General features: G+C 34.9%; 1 protein-coding gene across 1 annotated transcript in view; it reads right to left on the bottom strand.

The window, feature by feature from the left end:
- ACVR2A (activin A receptor type 2A) overlaps positions 1 to 24,245 on the bottom strand; it is an 84,064-nt gene that overhangs the window by 13,576 nt on the left and 46,243 nt on the right. Inside the window, exons 2-6 of the mRNA XM_026492830.4 lie at positions 20,908 to 21,115; positions 17,217 to 17,326; positions 16,867 to 17,021; positions 2,167 to 2,310; positions 167 to 310 (exon numbers count right to left, since the gene is read on the bottom strand). Coding sequence (XP_026348615.1) covers positions 167 to 310; positions 2,167 to 2,310; positions 16,867 to 17,021; positions 17,217 to 17,326; positions 20,908 to 21,115 — 761 coding nt within the window. The remainder of the gene's footprint in view (positions 1 to 166; positions 311 to 2,166; positions 2,311 to 16,866; positions 17,022 to 17,216; positions 17,327 to 20,907; positions 21,116 to 24,245) is intronic.

Raw genomic sequence — 24,245 nt, 5'->3', positions numbered from 1 at the left:
TCTTTTATTAAAATAAATTAGTTTTTAAAGGACTTTTATTTATAAATATTAACCAACTATAACAACATACTATTCCCAGAAAGAACAAGTCTGAGGGATTTGTAGCCAACATCAAGTAGGTAAACCAACCCTGACTTTCCCGAGTTAAAACGGAAGGTAGTTTTACCTTTTCATGAAATGCTGTGATTAGCCAAAGGTCCACGTCAACACTGGTGCCTCGTTTTTCCGCACCAATGAACTGTAATATGTTCTCATGCTTCATTCCAGGTAAACTATAAACTTCATATTCATTTTGCCATGATTGTTTGTCCTAGAGTTAAAAAGAAAGAGTAGTAAGAGTGCAAATAACACAGGCAAATAAACCACATCTAAGAGATTACTCGAGTAGATTCTAAGGCAAAATTTAAAAATAAAGCTAAGCATGAAAAGATTCTTTGGTTTGTTTTTGTCTTATTTCTTCATAAATCTAAGAATAAGGTAACAACTCTATGACAAATGCCTGCCCTGCCCCATTCCCTGAGACATACTTTTCTGTTTCCAGTTTGTAAATCCAGGAATAATCATGGGAAATGCTGCACATCTGTATCTAACGATGGCAACACATTCTGCTAACAATTTCGTAATACAGTGTCATTTCATCATGGTGTGAAGTTGTGTTTGTTCAGAATAATCTCCCTGAGATACGAATTTCAGGTAGAATGACTTCATCTCAGTAGAAAACAATTTTTTTGTTCAAAGACTAACACTGTATCAAACGTTCTTAACAAAATGTTGAGAATACCCTGCAAAGTCAATGAAAGCTCAACAGGGAGCGCAATAGGCAATACAATAATTTAAAACGCTATATACTCATTTGCACCTGTGACCCGTGCCTACTGCATGTCTACTTACAAAGGATTAGTTTCTCTTCACAATGGAAGAATAATGAAAGCAGGAGGCACCATAGCATAACGGTTAGGAACCCTCTGGATCCAAACTATCTTAAGAACCTTTGCCAAGTGACATTCAGTTTCCTCGTTAGCAAAACAGGGACTATAGTGTCTGCCCCACAGGGTGGTTGTATTATATGTATACTGTGTGTTATTTTCTCTGTATGAGTAATACACTGACACCTATCACTGAGTACGCCTATGTAAACACCTCTTCCTGACAATAAGCATTCAATAAAATATTAGCTACTATTACTCTTGCTGTTGTTACCCTTATGTTAATATCCAAAGGCCTTTCTAATTTTTAAGCTTCTTCCCACACTGAAAGAAGAACCGTGAATTTGTCAATCTTAGCAGAACAGACTAGACTCTTCCTCTGAGAACTATAGTTTTAAAGTACCTGCATTGCTACCAAAAAAAATAATACTAATAATAACATTCTTCACAAACTCTAAGAGGCTTTAGAGGAGGGAAGAAAGATAAAAGCTAGGTACATAAAGACACAGAAAACTGACACCATAACTCTGGAATAAGGCAGACCCACTCTGTCACCAAACCCAAGCAGGACTGCAAGAGCACACAATGCATTCTCAGCTCGAGGGGCGTAAAGCAAGAGACAGGGATACAGAAATCATCATAGATCCATACCACCGACGGACTCAAACAAAACATAAGAACAGCTCAGAGGTGCGTTAGACCAAGGTTTTATGAGGTCAGCCCCCTTTAAAAGAAAAACAAGTCAACAGGAAACCAATTATTTGGAATCTTGATTCACTGCCTCTGAAAATTCACCAAACAAAATCTGAAATGATTACATGAGCACTCAAAGTAAGACAAAAATGGATCAGTCTGGTAATATACCTCTAAACAACTCTGAAACAAGTATGCCATTCTTTCCTTCTTCTGTTTTCTGATAATGTCCAGGGGATAATTAAAAGCTAACCACCGAAATTCTATTACTGGAATACTCATCTTCACTTCGCATTCCTATAGTATTTTTATTGGCCAAAGATCTCCTATAGGTTCATTCACTGGAATTTCACTGTTCCAAACAGACATAATGACTGCTGTACCATGAGTTCTATTTCTCAGATGAGAAGGCAGACAAAAGGGCTAACCGCTTTCTTCAATATCACAAAGAGCCATCTGGAAACATATGGTTTGTGTTTTCGGACTGTTTCTGAATTATGAAAACCGAGCCAGTTGTGTCTTTTACAAAATATATGCAATAACATACCTGTATTGGAAATATTTTCACAGCCACGTACTCATTGAGCAGCTGGGCTTTCCACACACAACCAAATCTTCCTCTTGCTTTCACTTCTAATAACTGCAGTGGCTTCAAACCTAGTAATGGAGAAGGTGGGGGTGGTCCTGGGTCCTACAGATAAACAATAATAATAGTATTAGAAAGCAGCACATGATACAGATCAATGCTAAATTTAAGGAAAAAAGTGAGTATACTGAGGAATCAATTGACAGAAACAGGAAACACATACAAATGACACTAACTTCAATCTTGCCAAAACTGAGTTCTCAAGCATTGCCAATTATTTATAGTGATCGTAAGGCAAGCCACTTGAATTGAGGGTTTTCATAATAACATTCAGCACTATTGCTATATAAGAACAGCAGGAGAAATGACCTCAAATCATTTTGAGTCAGTCTCACTAATTTTCTGGACTAAGATCTTCTGTGACCTTTAGGATATTACTAACAGTATTTCAACCATTTCATCCAGCTGATACTTCATTAGAAGATGAGGATTTTAAAAGTGCCAGCAACAGCAAATTATGGCTGTTTCTCAAAGGAAAACACTCCTCAAAATCCACTACTTCCTCCAGTGACTGTTTATCTTTAAATCTTTTCTTCATTAATCTCAGAAATGCACACAATCATTCTCAAAGACATTGCAGATAAGTGTATCAAATACAAAGCACATAAAATAAATGTTAATAGCCAAACTCTTCTATGCGTTCTAATTTTTCAACCTATTAACTATCCCTTTGCTTATAATTACTTCCCCAAATTGACCTGAGATAAAAATTATTAGTCTGATTGGCAAAGAAATTACAAATTATAATCCAGAAAATGAGTGTTCATCGTAGTAGATGGTAAGATAAATGAAAGAGAAGTGTACTGCTATAGTTAATTTTGAAAATGGAGCAAAAATAGCATATAAATAGGGGTACGACATTTACAAAACACAAAGGCATCCTTCCTATACAAAGCAGAAAGGCAACCCCTCACTGGAAGCATTGTAATCAGTTCAATATCTGCAACTAAAACAAGATGTAGGAAGCCTTTTGAAAAGCTTCCAGAGAAAAGTAATAAAAATGTATGAAGGGCTGCATAATGAGTATTATAAGAAAGAACTAAAATTTCTGTGGCAACAGCAATAGACACTGTGACACTGGGTGGCATCTAAGTTGCTTGGAAATAGTATGTCATCCTGTATCAATGCATCTCCCTCTCCCTTTCCTCCCCTTTTCAGAAAAAAATCCCCTCTTCTTATGCCCCAAGACTGTCAGTGCTCCCTTTAGGCGTTATTCAGCCCACCAGAGTCACTCAAGATTTTAAAAAGTTGACATCTACATTAGAAAGACCTCAAAAATAGAAACACTGCAAGGTATTAAAGAGGACAAACGTACAATTTCTTTGTAGGCAACCCTTTATAAAATGGCTTGAGAATTCCTACTTTAAAATAGTAAGATAAACCAGAAAACTTCCTGTGACTCATTTCAACCTCAGATATTTATTTTTAAAAGGTCTACAAAAAGTTGCTTTGCCTTCACAGGATCGAAAGATGAAAGGTTGTAGCAGAATTAAGAGTGTTGTAGTTTAACAGAGTGACGAGTCCAGAAAGTCAGATACAAATCTTAGAGAAGTACGGCCCCTAAAGTTAGGATTCCCAGTAGGAAGGGACACAAGAATCTAGGGAGAGGTTTTATCAAACTTAAACCCAGCCTATCTCATTGCTCGACTGGTCATTTATACCTGTAATAAGAGATGCTACTGACAGGAGTGGGCCGCGGATGTGGATGTGGAGACGGGAGGAAACAAGGTTGAAAACTAGTCTTGTTTTCAAGACTGCAGAGACAGAGGAAACCACTCTTGCTCCAAGTCCAAGAATTATTAGATTACTGCATAAAATAATCATGCTAACAGAAAAAGTTCAATCTGAAAAAATTTAACTACGAAGTTAAAATCAATGATTCCCCCCCTTCTTTAGAACTAAGTCAGAAATGTCAAGTTTTCAAAACAGGGATACCAAAAACTAAAGTATGCAGGTAAGAGCTGAAAGCGGAAGAGGCAAAATTACCAGGTAAAGAAGAAAATGGCTCTTAACTTTAAGATGTTTAGTAACTTTTATATAAATTGATAATGTCTCTTGATAACATATGACATTACCCATCTGTGTTCTAAAGTGTACCAACCACATGGATATGATGCAGTCTATAAAACAGGATTCAGAGGACTTAATTCACTTCTCAAATTAAGACTACGTCAGCATTTCAAAATACAATTTTAATATAATATTAACCTTAATTTTAGGAAACATACAGTAACTTTCAATGTCTATATTTAGAGGAAAAAGATCACTGAATATTTTCCAAATGCACAAATAAACCTCAAGGTTCCCATAAGTTTCCAAGTCTTTGTTTGGCAAGTTTCTAAGCTACCATTATCAGTAAAAAATCCTAGATCACTCTCCTAATGATATTACCATTCTACTCAGCTTTATATCATAACAGCCTGAAAACAGGCTGTTGTTAAAAGTAAGAATACTGGTGAATTTTTAAAGGGTGAGGAAAAGGTCTACAAAGGCACATTCCTATAGAATGTCAAACGCTTAGAAATATGTTATGTGTTTTTAAATAATATTCTATAATACTTAAAAGGTGAGACTCAAAATGAGTAACTAAAATACAGATCATAACTATGAAATACATAATGCCAATTAATATAACTTTTTGCTTTTTTAATGAAAAATTACTAGAATATTCTATATCATACTTTTCAGTTCTTCATGAAATTTATAGGAAGCTTTAACTGCATCGCTAATATCTGGCTTTTACTTATCCCTCTGAGAATATCTGAAATTATGAGCATCATTATACTAATTTACCCACAAGAAACTCAATGCAGTTCACCCTTGAACAACATGGGTTTGAACTTCAGGGGTCCACTTCTATGTGCATTTTTTCCTAATAAATACAATACAGTCAGTACTGTAAATGTATCTTCTCTTCGTTATGATTTTAATAACATTTTCTTTTCTCTAGCTTACTTTAAGAATACACTATATTATAACATACAAATATATGTTAATCAACCATTTGTGTTATTAGTCACAAAACTTAGTGAAGTTTTGGGGGAGTAAAAAGTTATACGTAGGTTTGACTGTGCATGGCACTGGCACCCCTAAACCCTGCATTTTTTAAGGATCAACTGTATTTGATTCTAGGAATAAAGATTTATACTTTTAAAACATATCAACACCTGGCGAGACAAATTCAGGCTTGAACTTCATAATGACAGCAATGTTCTGATATTATCATAAAACACGACTTTGCCCTGCTACACAGAAAACCAGCTTTGGGGGATCAACCGTTAAGGACTGGGGAATCCCTGAAAACTTTTCCTAAGTCTCCAGTTCTCTTGCAATCCCCACGCCGTGTTACACTGCTAAGAAGACACGCAGTAGAACGTGCCTCCGCTTACAGCTCTTCTTTACCCACTTGTATATGACAGTTACTCCGTCCGAATACATCATGTTGAGAATCACTGAAAACCGTGCCCCCATCCCAACACCCTACCCAATAGAATTACTGTACTCAAGACTGGAATAAATTAGCAGAAGTCAAGAGCTGCTAAGTAGTCTGTGATCATTTGATTTCTTCTGAGTTCTCAGGTGAGAAGGGTGAATTCTAATCTAAAATAAAGCCTTCAATCTCTAGAGAGCAAAAGATCAACTTATACTTCTCCTGCTAGCCCGTTTGATGAGGAGGCTAAGGATGAAAGAAACTATCTGAAAATACCGATTTCACATTAAAGGATAATGGGTTTCACCAGAAAGTCAGCTCCTGGTAAAAATGCCAGCATTTGCTGACATTTAAGCTAGTGACATACTAGCCATTAGGTGTTAACATCTCATCAACTAAAAACAGTTGTTTCTACATTCCAACCCAGGAAAGTATAAATGCGGTTAACAACTCCTTGAAAACCAAACTATTACGGTAGCAAATCAATCATGTTTTTAATACTAAGAGTGGTAAAAACAAAATTCATAACATAAATTTATAAAGGATGCACAATAAAGCGACAACAACAACAAAAATCTAAGAACAAAATGTTAATATGCGTCCACAAAAAGTCCACAACCATAAAACAAACATCGATGCATCTTACCTCTATCATTATATGAAAGGCGTGCTTGTGAAGAAAAAACACAGGCAAAAGAAATTACGATTTATATCCAGAATGAAATGAAAAATGACACATCAGTTACAAAAGTGAAGGAAGGAGAAAAATGATTTAGCTTTTTAAAAGTTGGCAATGATCCAATGTATCATATTTTTAAAATGAGAATTGGGAACACTTTCCTTATAAAGAGAGGAAAGCAATATCAAACAAACAAAAACTTGGGTATTACCTTTCAGATGAGGGGCATTATTATATAGACGAGTCTAGTATGAGCCCAAATTACCTGATCCAATGAACTTCAAGCTAGCAAATAAACTACACCGAATCTTAAATAATTGTTACTTGTTTTTCTAAGAAGTTCTAAAGTCTAAACTGGAAGAGTAAAATGAGCAATTTAATTAAGAAAATATGCGTTGCAATTGGCTTCTGGACACCAGAGGGCAGTATTGCCTTTAACAAAAACTAGAAGCAGCAGAGAAGAAATTTTTATGTAACTAGAATAAGTTCCTCGGCCCACACTCTCGCAGTTGTTTTAAGAATCTCTAAAATCTCCTATTTCCTGAACTGCCTCACTCCCTTTTCATGGAAGATAGTAGAATCGTAATAGAAGAATGTTTCTAGTGTCTTTGTGTGTGCAACATAATATACTAGGGTAAGAAAATAAGATGGGAAGAATTAAAAAATGAGAATTAAGTAGAATATAGTGACAGGCCAGGCCCATTGCTGACTTACTAGCCACATCAAGAGTGAAGAAGTCAAGAAGTGGTGGCCCTGGGAACAAGTATCCATACATATTTTTCAGTCTGAGGACACTCAGATACTGATAGAGAACAAGATTTTCATTTTCCCAGTCATCCTAAAATAGGGCCTAAATTTAAAATTAAGAGAAAGACTGTCACCAATGCAAAAGGAGGCTTCAAATCCCTCCAATCATTGAGTATATCTGCCATTTCCAGTATTTCTACAATATTTATACAGAGAATAGCACTGACAAAAAAAATTTGATAACTCCTTTATCTGTACTATTAGTTTAACTAGTTTTGCTTCCTTCTTGATTTTCTCTTGTGATAATGATTCAGGATTATTTATAATTCATCTAAAAGGCTTAGCTAATCCTACTATCAAAACATCTCATCAGTACTCCAGAGTAAAATTCATCCCTTGAAAGAAATACATGCCAAATGAATAGCTAGACTTCAGGTTCCCAAGGCCTACGTATCTCTCAGGTTTTGTTTCCATTACAGGTACTGCAGAGATAAACCTGCCACTATAACACTATGCAAGTAGGTGCTATCCATGCATCTTACCAAAAAGGGTATCTCTGCTCAATATACTTCCCAACAAATGAACATCAGAGTAAGTCAGAGAATGATCAAGCTAAACAAGAGACGCCAAGAACAGGCCTCAATGTGTAAACTATGTTACAAAATAAAAGGGTCAAAAAAGAATCCAAAAAAATTAAATCATTGAAATACATAGATAAAAAGTAACCAAATAAACCATCTGTATTCACAACATGGAAAATGAAACTTGAGTATCATGTGCTATAACTGGAGATAACACTGAAAACCAAATCAGCACTTTAATGTCAAGTGATTAGGCTGCTGTTTGAGAAAGAGACTTGTGCTTATTCCTTAAGGGGTAAAGAAATTTAACTATATTGCCAAACATCAAAAAAGAATGAATAGAACTTCTCCATTCACTCAACAAATCTTTACTGAGTGCCTAGTTGTGCCAGGCACTGACTACCCAGGTTCTCATGGTGCTTACTGTAGTGTGGGGGAAGGAAGACTAGTCAAAGACACCATACTGATGAATGCGTAATTTAAAGTAAGAGCAGTACAAAGGAATTCAGTACCTTCAGCACCTGTAAGGTGAAAGCGGACTTCCACGGGCATGTTAAATAAGAGAAGATTTTCCTAAGGAGAGCGTCCTTGAAAATGCAGTAAGTACTTGAGGGAGACAGATGAGGTGGGAAAATGGTACTGGATACACCCTAAATTTCTGACTTGTGCCACCAAATGGTTACTGGTTCTATTTACTGAGAACCCGGTTTGGAGAGCTCATTACCACAGAATGTTAAGTGCTTGGAGACATCTAAGTGCTAATGTTTAGTAGGCAGTTAGATGTATAGAACAGGAACACAAAGAAATCTTTCTAGAAATACGGATTTTGGTTCATTTATATATTATAAACAAACATATATGACATATACTATAAATTTTCTTATTTACTATTTAAACCATTTAAGATTTATATATATATATATTTTTCGATACCTCACTAAATATCTTCTTAGGACGATCAAGAAGATTTAAAGACCCCCCCCAACCCAAAGTATTTGAAGACTGACAAACTCTGAATTTGTCTCATCTTAGTCATCTAATTATCTCATGCTCTAAGAAATTTTACAATTGCTAATTTTAAAAAAGACTATTGCCAAGTGGACTGAAATAGAATCTATAAAGAAGTAATATAGTGTGTATATCAGAACAAATGCTTCTGAGCTAGGGAGAGCAAGACATTATACATTAACAGATTCAATAATACTGATACTGCCAAATGCACAGCCATCATTCTATCCAATTAGATCTTCAAAATTCCATTGTGATATATCAACTCCTACTTCCTCCACTTCTCTCATCTAACTCCTGAAAGCAAGGCAAAGACAGACCAAGGTGGATGAAACAGGATTCTGAGTAAGTTCCCTAAGAGGAAGGTAGCTCCTCAGGGTGGCTAGCAATGGGGTTTAAAAGTCTGAATGAGATGTAAGGGATATCCATTCTCCTTCTGGCCACTGCTCAGAAGCGTCAGGTTTGGTAAAAGAAATTTTATTTTTATTTATTTTAGCATTTGTATTCTGCAAGTAAAGCTGAAAAAAAGGAAAAGGATCCATTATATAAATTGTGATGTGATAAAATGGTTATGTTTATCAACAAGGCTATATGTACAATAAAAACTTTTAAATATAATTTATATACTGATCCCTCCCTTTATCCTACTTCAGTTTTTTATGCCCCCCCCAATTATTTACTGAAATAAGCCATTCTATTAAAATTACTTCAATGAATAATAATCCTTGGGTTTAAATGCCCAGACTTTACCACTCAGCAGACTGACACCAGGCCAAGACACTTCAACCTATCTGTGCCTTGCTTATCTATGAAATGGATTTAATAAAACAGAACCTGTATCATGGGGTGTGGAAAGATTGATCAGTGTAAAAAAAGGGCTCTGTGTAGTCCTTGACAGAGTACTCAAAATGAAATCTTTCATTGCACTAATTTCAAAGTATTGACATATAAATACATATTTACAATGGCTTCAATAAATATGATACCTTCTGAGTACAATTTTCAAGTTGCTACTCTGTTAGTAATAACAGCTAGCATGTTTTGAGCACTTAACATTAGACAGGCACTCCGGGTGTGGCTTCCAGTCACTACAGAACTGGAGTCAGACATTTCTCCTCTTCTCCTCCACCTCTGACCAAAATTGTTGAAGCAACTCCTTTCTTACAACCTTTACCTTTCACTTCCAAGCTGCAAAGTCAAACAACCAACCAACCAACCTATTTTTTGTTCACTTACATATTAACTGTGGGCTTCAAAAGGGCCAGCAAGAACTGTCCCTCTGCTGCTCGCCACTACCCAGCAGCATGATGCCTGGCACAAAGCGGGCACTCAGGCATTAGATCAGTGGATGAGCTGAAACCACACAAACAAACCCGAACACCCACCAGCCTATGTGATACAAGCAGCTTTCACTAACAAATGGGCTCTTTCACTTTTATTATCTCAGATTAACAGAAAAGATTTGACAGTGATGAAGTAACTAGGAATGAAGGAAGAGATCTACAATGAGGTCCAGGAAATAAAGAATTGAGAGAAAAGCAAAGTCCCTTCTTACAATCTTTCCTCTCCTCGCCAGACAAGAAAAAAGGAGAAATTATGTACTCTGTTCTACAGGCATCAGTTCCATTTGTAAACTGGAAGATGGGGCCCTCCAGAGTCCAAAGGAAAACAGAACTCAAGATTTTAAAAATTAAATGGAAGTCATCTTTAGAAATAAAGTGCTTTCATTATTAACTTTAATATATAGCTTTCAGTAGTTTTAAGCTTTGGGTAAAGCTTTGAATTTTTTTTTCCTTCTCCCCTTCCTTTCCTTTTTGCTTTTGGACACGGAATTTCAGCAAATCTCCAAGTGGGCCTGTCCATGCATTTATTAAGTAAGACAGCTCATATACGCCTAAGAGAGTAGTTTTTTGTCAAGCTGCAAGTCTACAAATAGTTTATGACACTTCCCCCCCACAATTAGTGTAGAAGTATACAAAAAACTAAGTTGTAATTGAAGTTGCAGGAAAAATAATCACACACGGAACACAGAAGAAAAGAGACGTTTGTAGGAGTCCTGCACTATTTCTTAGGCATATCCAAAACAAAAACAAACCAACAAGATGATCAACTGCAAGACAAGAGCATCGTATCACCAGACTTTGAACACGCTGAAATAAAGCACGACACCTAAAAATACTTGTGAAAGATAGGTTCCAGGTCTTAGCAGAAACTTAACACCAACTCTAAGCTAATACAACATCAAGTTTTGATATTTCATGAGCCTAGATTAAAGCTCCACTAAACTTCACTTAAGAACACATCATTTAATCAGAATGAGATTGAAAAGTATTGAGCTGAAAAGCTGTCCTCAGTATACTGTTAAATTAAAAGAAACTAATTGTGAAATAACATTTTGCAGTTTATAAAAGGGGGAAAAAAGCATATACTCAAACAAATGAGATTAGAAAAAGGTGTCAAAGGATACATACCAACCTGTTAAAATTGATTATCTCAGGAAAGTGATAAAGGAAAAAAAAAAGGAAGAACAAATGGTTCTATCTCCTTTCTTTTGCACACACTTCCTTCTGTATAATTTGTCTTATAACAGACAAGTATTTGAAATTAATTCTTAAAAAGAAAAAAAATTTAAAAGGAAAGAGAAAGTGAGTCAACCTGTATTTCAAGATGTGCTTCTATAGATGTGATACTCATTTTGCAATTATAACTTAGTATTAACATATTAATACTCATTTAATTTTAGTAAATTTCTCCAGCATCCTCTGCAAATAAGCAGTACCCTTTCCTAAACTGACTTGGCTGAATGATGCTATGCTACCCTTTCAGTATCTTATTAATTTTAAACGGGTACATATATAGACTCATGTTCAACAGGAAATCCTACACAGCATTTTCACAGATGGCTCAGTTTCTCACTGGATAGTTATCTGACATAGCATGAAATGACAACCTATTATTACTTTAATATTAAGGTCAGCAGGGTTATTTTGTATGCCCCAATCAGTATCCCAAACATCTGAAAGTCTTAACTCTTTATCAGACCAAAATCTAGACAAAATGTCATGATGTAAAGAACTGAAGAGACTGATGTCATGTAAGCAGGCATTACTGCTGCAACACTATAGCGCTACTTAAATAGCCTTTAAAAATGAACACGAAGTTAACTTCATACCTTGTTTAAGGTAGGTAATTTCTAGCCCCTAAAATCCGCTTTCTTATCAAGTGATTTTTATCAGCATAAATATAGATCTTATTAACAGGAAATTTCAGCTCACATATGGTTTTGAGAGCGATGCAAACACTTTTATTGAAACCACATTAACTCTAACCACAGTAAGACTTCTTAATCACAGAGTCAAGGCACCCATCCCCTCCTGTTCTTGACTCACCGGCACTAGAAAAACGAGTTTGTGTTCAGTTTACTCACTGCAGGTTACCAGAGCAAAGTCCTACATGGGGAAAGACAGTTTCAGCAAAGGTAAAAGAAAAGGACCTATGGGATGCAAATTAAAAAGATGCTTCAAGCTTGTGATTCCAGGAAGAACTGAATACTGGCATTGTCTTATGAAAGCCTGGAATACTTCAACTTATTTTACCCTAAAGAAATATGGCCTCTAGATTTATCTTAAAACTAATCCCTAAAGCTCTTTATTAAATGAATCCCTGGGCATGCTACATTATCATCTCAGTATAACTCTAAATGCAACGAAGTCAAATTAGACAATTCATCACTTACAGAACGGTTATACACACAAACACTGCGTGAATACAGCAGTGACTACAATACACAGCTGGTCTTCAAGGAGCTTACAGTCAGTCAAGTGGGAGATTGGAACATGTACACAAATGACTACAGCCTCTCTCAACTGGGGTTATCCGTCTGAACTACACAAAACAGAAACTGACTTCAGCACTATTTTCTCAATTCTTTCAAGGACAGTACATAACTAACACCATTCTAGATGCATATGACGGATGGCTTAGGGTGTAATGGAAGGGAAGAATAAAAAGGTAAATGTATGGAGGTATGGAGGCCCCCGTGTCATACTCCCAACTCTGTATTCTTTGCTATGGATCACTGAGAGCCCCCTCAACTATGTTTAAAAACAGAAGCAACATAATCAGACATGTAAAATGCTATTCTACAGCAATATACGATGGAGAGAGAGAGAGAAGACCAACTATAAGATTACAGAAATAATCTCAGCCTCAGATGTAATAATGCCCTAAAACTACAATAGGCTCAAGAAGGATGAAAAGGTGAATGAACAGGACTTGGTAAATGACAGGGCCACAAAAAGTAGTAGTTGTCTCCCAGGCTTTCATCCAGGGTGATGAGGAAGACAGTGTTAGAAACATAAGAGTTACAGGTTATAATGTTAGAAACCTAATAGTTAGAAACATATGCTAGAAACATAATAGTTATAGGTTATAAAGAAAAAAGAATGGCTTCAATTTAAAAAAAACAATCAAAATTATTTTTCCATGCTTCTAACTATGCTAGATTTGAGAATTAATATTTTTTACTGGTTACTAAGAACCATAAGACCAGATTTTAAAGCACGTACATCCTTACATTATTTCTTCACAATAAAATACTAACACCAGAAGAAATTCTAACTTGGTGTCTTAGAAATAAAGAATCCCACAATTTAGCTGTCAGAATCAGCTTAGTAAGAAGATATATGCGGATATCTCTTGTCTTCCAGGATGCCACAAGACTGATCTTTTATCCCCCAATGAGAATAAAAGACTGAAATCAGACCAACGAATGATCACAGTATACATAACTTCAGCTTGCTCTGTGAGATTCATTATAAAATCTCTTCAAGTATAGTTCTTATTGTAGGAAAGATTTGTCAATAAGATACTACCACAATGAGACTGTCATATAGCAGACCAGTTAATTCACAAACCAGCCTTCAGCCAAAGCTTTAAAGAAAAATTTCCCTAAGAAAAGGAATGAAAAATTTCATGTCACTAAGTGTTTGAAGTTTTGGAGGGAAAAATGTTTCAGAAATCCACAAGAATATAAGATCTTTTCCTAACTAGTCTTGGAATTAAGCTTTGAACACAGGGACATGAATATGGAGTGAAATACAGAAATCACCTTAAAACTTCAAATGTATGTCTCCCTTACTTACTACTCCTATCCCTCATCAAAGTCTTAAATCACTAGTAGGCATTGGCACTATCAACTCAGCGGCACAGGAATCCTTACCTACATCCCACTCATGCTGATAAACCTTATTCTAAAATGTGCTAAAAAATTTTTTTAATGAAAGACACATGAATATGCTCTTGTATATATTCCTGACTTTTCTTTTTTGTCCTCTGTGAGACAATGTAATATTACTGCTCATTTTAGTGGTCAAACTTTTCAACAGACAAAGTAGGAAAATAAATTAGCCTAATTTAGAATCATTAGATTCTAAATCATTAGAATGATTTTGAAATGGCAGGGATGTTTACTGAATTACCTAAAACACCAGAGACAACAGCTTTCTGGAAAAAAAAAAAAAAAAAGAGGCAGAACAGCATAAGCAGTAAGAAGAGCAAAGCTTTAGTGTCGGAGTCCTTGGTTCAGATTCTGACACTTGTGAGTTTTGCTATGTCTCAATTTCTTTATCAATAAAATGGAAATTAAAACTACATAAACAACCCTGTGAGGTAAAATGAAATCAGTGTTTTTCACACCTGGATGGTCACCACAATCACCCTGAAAACTTATTAGAAACATAGTATCTCAGGCCCCACTCCATACTTACAGGGCTATGGCCCAGGAGTCTGTATTTTTTAACAAATTCTAAAGATGAGCCTTATATACCAGTCACAATTGAGAATCACGGGAAAAAATTATGTACTTTATGTTTTTACATATTCTTCTATAAAACTTGTGTATTTATACATATGTGTAACTTACCAGTACCCTAGTACTAAGTGTTCAAATAAATGCTTGCTGTTATTATCAATAATTATTTTGGAACAAGATGGGCACTAAGCAGTTGCAGAACTACTTTGTATAAACCTCTCACCAAAAACGAGACTTAAACCACGACACTATACTGTTTGAGACATAGAGATGACATACATGAAGCTCCAAACTGATGACAACCCCTCTTCTACAACACAGCTTATGACAGAAAGAAAGTATAGTTCGGCATGTTTTATATTTTTCCTAACAAAGCTTGATCATTACAGATCATTCCATCACAAAACCTTAAATCTAGTTCTTGTTTTTCAGTAATTCATACAATGTATGAAAATTGATCACAGAGCAATTCAAGTGCTAAATAAATGTGTACAGTAACATTAACATGGCAACAAATATCTAAAATCCACGGATTCATTGAAGATTCCTGGTTTTATGAATAATAACTGCATCTTTCCATTTTAAAAGTCTAAGCCCTTGAATTAATTAGCATTTCTAAATAAAGTAGCTACTGAGCCCTTTAAAAAAAAAGTCCAACCATATCTTTGTGCCAATATTACATAAATATTAATATTACCTATAAGAGTACATTGTCATTTTTAAAGTTCTATTAAAAAACAACAAATTTAAAAAAAAAAAAAAAAAAAAAAAAAAAAAAAAAAAAAAAAAAAAAAAAAAAAAAAAAAAAAAAAAAAAAAACAACAAATTTATTTTTAAATTTAGTTTTCAGTTTGTTCCTTTCACAACACAAATCCAGGGTAAATTCAGACACTACTCTAAGTACTAAACACTCTCTCTTCTAAATATAGAAATAAAATAAAAAATAGTTACCACCAAAAGAAGATAAAGTGGATCCTATGGCCATTTGGAATAAATTACATATATTTATTAGGCACTAACACTTTAAAATACTTTTTATTTATTTTTAAAAATATTTTCAGAGATAATTTTTAATAAATGTACAACTTAGTTACTAATGTTTAAAAGTTAAAATATTTTAGCTGCACACAACTGTTTACCTAATTTACTGAATAGGATATTCTACCTTTGGGTTTATTTCTCCATATACACATCTTACAAAGACTATGTGGATCAATAACCCAATGCTAACAGATCGCTCCAAGTACTGAGAAAGAAGTATGTTATGTAAATAAAGCTTACAGGGAAGAAGTTGTTTTGGTCATTAAATTATAGGACTTTACCATTCTTCTATCATGTTTTAACCATTAATCCTAGTGGTATTAGAGAACCAAAGTTAAACCAAGAGATCCAGAAGGCCAAGGTAATCTGATCTTAAGAGTTAAAAGAAACAAGGTAAAAACTATTTAAAGGTATCTCGAACAAGTGTAACTACAGTTTCACCTTGCCTCAGCCTGCAGAATATTAACTACTTATACTATAAGAGCCCGTAAACCACTGTACCAGTGCCAACTGTCTACATGATGAAGAATGAGGAAAATTTCATGAATTTAATCTGGTTACCCACCACATCTACATTTTCAGGTATATTCAGGGTCAGGAGAGGCAGAATCAAGGGCATTAAAGAAGTTTTGGGTATTAAAAAAAAAAAAAGCTTTTAGTCTATACACACTTGATCTGCTACAAACAGAACAAAACAAAACAAAACCCCAAAACCCCAAACAAAAACAAAACTAAACAAAAACAACACTTGGAACTACCAATAATAAATGATGAGAAGCACTGCTCATCTGCTCCTCCTCCCAGAAACATTTTTTGGGATGTATCTTCCTGATGCCTTTGTGAAACCTCTCTTTTCCACACTTTCTTGATTACCTTACTAAATCCCTCCCTATGGTTAAAAGGATATTTTGGCAAGTAGTCCTGAAAAAGGCATAAAAATTTAGGAACGGAAGAAAGAATAGAACGGAAAGAATGGGTTATGATATCACTTCTCCATCATCGATTACTTCTCAAGAAACAAAGCAGGGTGAATCTCACACCTGAAAGTCCTACAGTGACAGTAAAACTGTCCAAAGAACAGAATACCCTTTGTTCTACTTTACCTCAATTTCTAAGTGAGAAAAAGTTTAGGACATAGCAAGTTAGTAAATTTGAAAAATTAGCCATAGTTGCCATAACAATAAACATTCAGAAAGTAACACCAAAAGAAAATGATTTATAGCAACCCGGTGGGTTTCACCACAGTAATATTTCTTTAAAATATACAACTTAAAACCGCGTACAGTACAAGGCGATAACTTACTTGAGTTGGAACAAGTACAGGAGGGTAGGCCATCTTATGATGCCTGTACACCCAGAACGCACAGATCACTATCCCCGCAATTAACATGAGCGGCACCAGGGAATAGAGCAGGATGTTGTAATAGGGTGGCTTAGGTGTAACTGGGTTTGAAGTCGCTGTGGAAAACGGAAGGAAAAAAACAATTCAGATTTGGTCTACAAAATTCCACAATAAATATTTCATATAGTATCAAATCTTAGGAGAAAAATAAGAATAGGAGAAGACAGGAGTAAATTATTCCATCAACACAAATATACTTTGTTTTCAGTGCACTAGCTGAACAGACCTCTGTATATTCCCTGTGAACTTACGCTGTGTGACTTCCATCTCCGGAAAATAAGAAAACCGTTCATTACACATATTGCCCTCACAGCAACAAAAATACACTTCAGGGCTGTCTTTTTTTTCTATACAATCAGTCCTATAAACAAACAAAGGAGAAATAATTAAAATCAACATTAAACTGAATCTACAATGGGTGTTTTTCTAAAATTCTTCTCAGAGATAAAATAATGAAAAAGTCATTCTTAGTCAACTTCAAGATTTTTATTAATATCCAAAGATCAATTCTTAAAAGCCAGAAACGTTCCAGTAATCCTGTTACTAAATCTCATCAAAAACAAAAACAAAACAGCTCTTTTATAGCAATCACACTAGCTCCAGGAGACCACTGCTTTAATTTGGTTTTTAATGATCAATCTGAGGCAACCATCTTTTTTTTTTTTTTTTTTAATTATTAGAAAAGCTTGAAAAGGAACATAAAACTAATGAAGAAATTTGGTTTAGGACAGTACTTTCTCTTACAGGAAATATAGCTTTCCCATTGCATGAATACAAAAACTGAACACTATACATAAACCTATGTGTGTGTACACATCAATACATACATATATACATATGTATACATATAAATACTCACACACGAAATGATGCAAGTTCCTCTCATGGCAGAACCTATCTCAACAAAAGAGACCCAAGCTAGGTTTGAGAATTAAGAGTGGTCATTTTTGGAGTAGATTTAAATTCCCTAAACAAAATGAACAGGGTTGAGAGAACCAACAAGTAGAGAAAAATATGTAACAACATACAGAACCTAGTAACTCCAAAACTGATATGAGTTAGATTGGGGAGCTGAAGAGAAAGGGATTTAGCTGCTAGAACAAATCCTAATCAGCTCCTAAGAAACAGCTATACCTGCTAAAAAAATAAATAAAAATAAAAAAAAAATAAAAATAAAACTTTAAATACTGCTAATAAACATCAGGTGAATTTAAAGACATCTTACGAGTAAACTGCAAACTTTTGTGATGGCTGTTAGAATAATAAGGTTGAATTTAAGATGGAAAGCTTAAGAAATTTCAGGGAGAAGTCTGTTTTAACAAAATCAAACATTAAAATTAAATCTACGCCAATATCTATTTAGTAGAAAGTAAAAGACAACTGAAAGCTAAATCTTATTAACAAGTTATAAAAATATATAAATTTAAATTTTTAATATTTAGAATCATGCTTCAAGTTACAGGAGGTGAAAATGATTAGGCACCTAGCCTAATTAACTCAAAAAAGTACTTTTGCTATCCAATTTCATTCTTTTTATCATTGTCTTTTCCTCCATACTTTGACATTTCTTGAATCTTTTCTTTTTTCTTAACTATCCTTCAGGTGAGACAAACCGTAGTTTTTACCACAAAAAGAACAAGGATCCCTGGTTTCAACTAATTAATAAAAGATAATTTGTATAAAGATTTTCCCCCCAAATGCTTCCCACTGTTTTTTTATGTAGATAAAACTGACATAACACTACACCAGTTTCATGTATAAAATATTTTCATATTTGTACATACTGTGAAATGATCACCACAATAATCTAGTTAACATCCAACATCACACATAGTTACAAATTTTTTTTCTTGTGATGAGAACTGTTAAGATCTACTTTCTTATCAAGGCACCTGGATGGCTCAGTCAGTTAAGTGTATGACTCTGGATTTCAGCTCAGTTCATAATCTCAGTGTGTGAGATGAAGCCTCACTCTCTCCCTCTCTCTGCCACTCCCAGCCCCCTCTCCAAAAAAAAAAAAGAAGAAGAAAATCTACTCTCTTATCAACTCTCAAATATACAACATAGTTTTATTAACTATAGTTGCCATGCTACACCTTACAACCCCAGGATTTGTTTTATAACTGGAAGTTTGTACCTTTTGGCCACTTTCAACCATTTCATCTAACCACCCACCGCCCACCCCCGCCCCCCCCCATTCCCGGCCTCTACATCTAGGAGTTCATTTTATTTTTTGTTTTCTTTTTTTTTTTTTTAAGACTACACATATAAATGAGGTCATATGGTATTTGTCTTTCTCTATATGACCAATTTCACTTAGCATAATACCCTCAAGTTCTACCTACGTTGCCTCAAATGGCAAGATTTCTTTCTTTTTAATGGCTAATATTCCAGTGTGTACACGTATACACACATTTTTTTTTAAGATTTTATTTATTTATTTGACAGAGATAGACAGCCAGCGAGAGAGGGAACACAAGCAGGGGGAGTGGGAGAGGAAGAAGCAGGCTCACAGCGGAAGAGCCCGATGTGGGGCTCGATCCCATAACGCAGGGATCATGCCTGAGCCGAAGGCAGACGCTTAAGGACTGCGCCACTCAGGCGCCCCGCACACCACATTTTCTTTATCCATCAACAGATATTCAGGTTGCTTCCATATATTGGCTATTATAAATAATACTGCAATAAACACAGGGGTGCATGTATCTTTTTACAAGTTAGTATTTTCATTTCCTCGATAAATACCCAGAAGTGGAACTGCTGGATCATAGGGTAGTTTTATTTTTAATTTTTTGAGGAACCTCCATCCTGTTTTCCTACTGGCCCTACTTACCTTTCATAATACCAGATATCACTTGATGATCACCACTATTAATAGATGGGCTAAGAATCAGAAATGTAGCTAAAATGTGTAATTACAGAGAAATTTAATCCCTGGAAAATTCAGAGATTTAGAAGTATACCCTAAATACTAAATATATACCTAAGATTTTAATTTCTTATGAAAAACTGACATAATTCCATTTTCATGGGCTTATTCAACACATTTTGCTATTAATTGCATATGGCTAATTAACCACAGGTTCATGGTAATCAATTAAGGCCCCTGAAAGTGGATAGGCAAGTATCCAGTGTTCCGTGAGTGTATCAGTATTTTCTGGCTCCAAAATGTCTGTTTATCTAGGACTTTGCAGCCCTGCCAGTCATCAGCACCCACCCACAGTAGAAATCCTGTGGCCCAGGCAGTTTAAGTGATCAGCCAAACATCTGTGGGACTCCTTACAGAAAGATCACAGGCAGTCAATAACATGTCTACTGTATTTTATTTCCAATACAGGATAAAACAATTTAAGCAAAATCTTTTGAATAAAATGTAGCTTTCTATGAGGACTCTGTTAGTACTGATCTAATTCTGAACATCAAGTTAAAATGTCTCTCAGGGGTAAAGAACAAAGGCCTACTTTGCAAGAAAAAAAAAGGAAAAAAATTCAGTAAGATCAATTTCTTCCAGATACATAAAGAGGGAAACTAAAAGGAAATTAAATACTATTATTAAGCTTTACTCTCTTTGAGGATACAGGATAGATTTTCAACTGATATACTGTCTTTTAAAAAGCGATTTTAAAAATCCCTTTTCCTTAAAATTGACATTAAAAAAAAGTTTATCATCCTAATAACATAGGGGAAAAAATGGTTCTTATCTATAGTTCTTACTACTTGGTAGATTATTCAAAGTGTATCAAAGATAAAATATAAACATGCCATATTTATCTTATTACTTTAAAACATGTATCTTGTTATTAGAGCATGTTATAATGGTTTCATAATCCCATCTTTAAAAGAAACATGTAAGTGAAAATACATGCATTGAGCTTTCCCCCTTTAAAACGGGAGTGGGGGGGATTATTCAACATTCTCATAAAAAAGAAAATGTTTCCTTACCTGTCATAACAGTTGATATCATCCAGCCAACAACCTTGCTTCACTATTTCAATGGAACCAGAAATATTCTTCCAGGTAGCAAAACAATGTCGCCTTTTATCTTTGTCACCATAACAGGGTTCAACACCAGTTCGATTGGTTCTATCTCTTTCCCAATTAGCATTATAGAAAATACACTCCTGAGTTTCTGATCTACCAAGTATAGCACCTATAAGATAATAAAACAAGAACTTAATATAACTGTATTAGCTCTTAAGAGACTGTCTCACCAGATACCAAACTTAGACGTGCCTAAAACGTCAGTAACTTACTGTTCTCCTAGTGTTGTAACATTGGATTTAAGTTTCCACATCAACCTCTGTACTTGAAGTATAATAAACATAATAATGGAAAGTGACCAAATAAATCAAAAATTTCTCTGAAAAAGGACATTTCACTTCATTTAAGAATGTCGTTGATGAAAAGCAGTAAAATTGTTAATTAAATTTTGACGCTGGGTAGATTTCTTTTCAATATCCTGTGTGACAAAATGGAACTAAGCAAAAGCACTTCTGCTGCATACTGAAGTACAATGGCTGCCTCAAGAAAAAGCCTGTGTATGACTGAGTTGGGAATTAAATCAACTATGGTTATTCAGACTTGGGTATCTGACAGACATGTACTATGGTTATTCAGACTTGGGTATCTGACAGACATGTACTATGGTTATTCAGACTTGGGTATCTGACAGGCATGTTCTCAAAAATGAACCAACTAAACCTATTCAAGAAAAACAATTGACAGTATGCAATGCCAATGATAAAATTTGATCTTTCAAGCAAAAGAAGAATTTTGGAAAATCTGTATCACCTCCATTAGCTTGACACTTTTCCAAAGCCTAAAGAATTCTCTCATGAGGGGCGCCTATATGCCTCAGTCAGTTAAGCGTCTGACTCTTGATTTCGGGTCAGGTCATGATCTCAGGGTCATGAGATCAAGCCCTACTTCAGGCTCTGCCCTGGGCATGGAGTCTGCTTAAGATTCTTACTCCCCTTGTCCCTCTGCCCCTCCCCCATCCTACTCCTACTTGCATATGCATGCATGAGCACTCTCTCTCTAAAAAAAAAAAAAAAAAGAATTCTCATGAGATCAGTGGAGATATTAATACATGTAAACTTTAAATATTAAGTAATGAAATGTGCTAATAATTAGTAGCTCTATATAATTCAGAGAACCAATATCCTCTACATGATTTATGTGTGATGTTATAAAAGCATTTGCAGGTTAAAAAAAAATCCATTCAATGTTCAAAATAGTCCCATAGATTTTAATGTTACAGAGGACAAAAAGTTCATCAATGGTTTCAAATTCTGCACTGCAAACTTTTTAAAAAACTATCTCTTGTCTTACATGGAAAAACAAGGTGCTGGAATACCCAAAATAATTCTGAAAAATATATACAAAGGAGAATTCATACTATCTGCTTTTAAGACTCACTCTCAGGCTTCAGCAACCAAGACAGTGTGGTCTTAGTGAAAAGACAGACACACACTTCAATGGGACAGAACAGAGAATCCAGAAATAGACCCACACATAATGACCAACCGACACACAGTAAAGGTGCCAACATATTTTGATAGAGAAAACACAGTTTTTTCAACAACTGATGTTGGAACAACTGGACATCTTATGCAAAAATAAACAAACAACAAGACAAACTTCAACTTGTATCTTACACCATTTACAAAAATTAATTCTAAACATATCAAAGACCTGAAATAAAATCTAAAAGTATAAAACTCGTGGAAGAAAACATGAAAACTCTCGTGATCCTAAATTATGAACGATTTCTTAGAACACGAACTACAAAAGAAAGAACTGTTAAGTTCCATTTCATTAAAATTAAAACTTATCTTTGAAAGTTCAAGGAAAAAAAAGTTACAGACTAGGAGAAAATAGCTGCAAATTATGTTTCTAAAAAAAAGCTGATATTCAATATATAGAAAAACCTCTCACAACTCACTAATAACTTTTTAAAGGCACCAAATCTCTAAAAAAAAAAAAAAAAAAAGGGCAGAAGATTCAAAAAAACATACTTAGCTGAAGAGATATGAATGGAAAACACTAACATGAACGATTCTCAATATCATTACTCATTAGAGAAATGCAAACTGAAATTCTAATATTGATTTAAATGGCTAAAACAAAAACAATCTCAAATGTTGGTAAATATGTAGAGCAACTGGGACTTTCACACATTGGTGGCTCTAATGCAAAATGGTCCACCTACTTTGGAAAAGCCAGTTTGACAGCTTCTCATAGTTAAACATACACCTACCATACTACCTACCTAGCAATAGCACACCTAGGCATTTACCTAAGAAATAAAAACATATGTTCATGCAAAAATCTGTACATGAACGCTTAGAATAAGGCTTTATTTACAATCAACCCAAAGTTGGAAACAACTCAATATCCAGTATTGCTAAATAGATAAACAAACATCCATACAATAAAAAGAAATGAACTAGTGACAGCTGTAATAACATGGATGAACTGCAAACACATATTATGCTATATGTGATTCCATTCATATGATTTTCTGGGAAAGGCGAAACTATGAGAGACAAAAATCCGATCAGACATTGCCAGAAGCTGGAAGTGAGGGGAGAGGGCTGATTACAAAAGGGCGTGAGAAAATTTTTCGGAGCGACCAAAATATTCCACATGGTAACTGTGGTCAGAGGTATAGTTATACGACTTATGGGTTAATCAAAACTGACAGAATTGTATTATAAAAAAAAATACATTTTATTCTATGTAAATTATACTTCAATAAGCCTGACTTTAAAAAAAAAAAAAGCACAAAGTCTACCACCTGTTGAGTTTTGGTGTAGTATCAAAGAAAAACATCCACAATTATCTAAAAATACTCATTTTTTTCTAACAATGTATCTGTGTACGACCAGATTTCCTTCATATCAAAAGAACATATCACAGGGGCGCCTGGGTGGCACAGCGGTTCAGCGTCTGCCTTCGGCTCAGGGCGTGATCCCGGCGTTATGGGATCGAGCCCCACATCAGGCTCTTCCGCTATGAGCCTGCTTCTTCCTCTCCCACTCCCCCTGCTTGTGTTCCCTCTCTCGCTGGCTGTCTCTATCTCTGTCGAATAAATAAATAAAATCTTTAATAAAAAAAAAAAAAAAAAAAAAAGAACATATCACAGCAAACTTAATGGAGGATACAAGAATCCAGTTGTCTTCCACGAAAACAATCATTAAAGAGATCTGCAAAAATTTCACTATTTTTTTTTTGTTTTGGAAAATATTTTCCATAAAAATGTTCTTTTGTGAACATAT

Source organism: Ursus arctos, unplaced genomic scaffold (assembly GCF_023065955.2).
Source record: "Ursus arctos isolate Adak ecotype North America unplaced genomic scaffold, UrsArc2.0 scaffold_1, whole genome shotgun sequence".
Taxonomy (NCBI): domain Eukaryota; kingdom Metazoa; phylum Chordata; class Mammalia; order Carnivora; family Ursidae; genus Ursus; species Ursus arctos.
The sequence above is the reverse complement of the archived record's forward strand: the minus strand, read 5'-3'. Positions and strand labels throughout refer to the sequence as shown.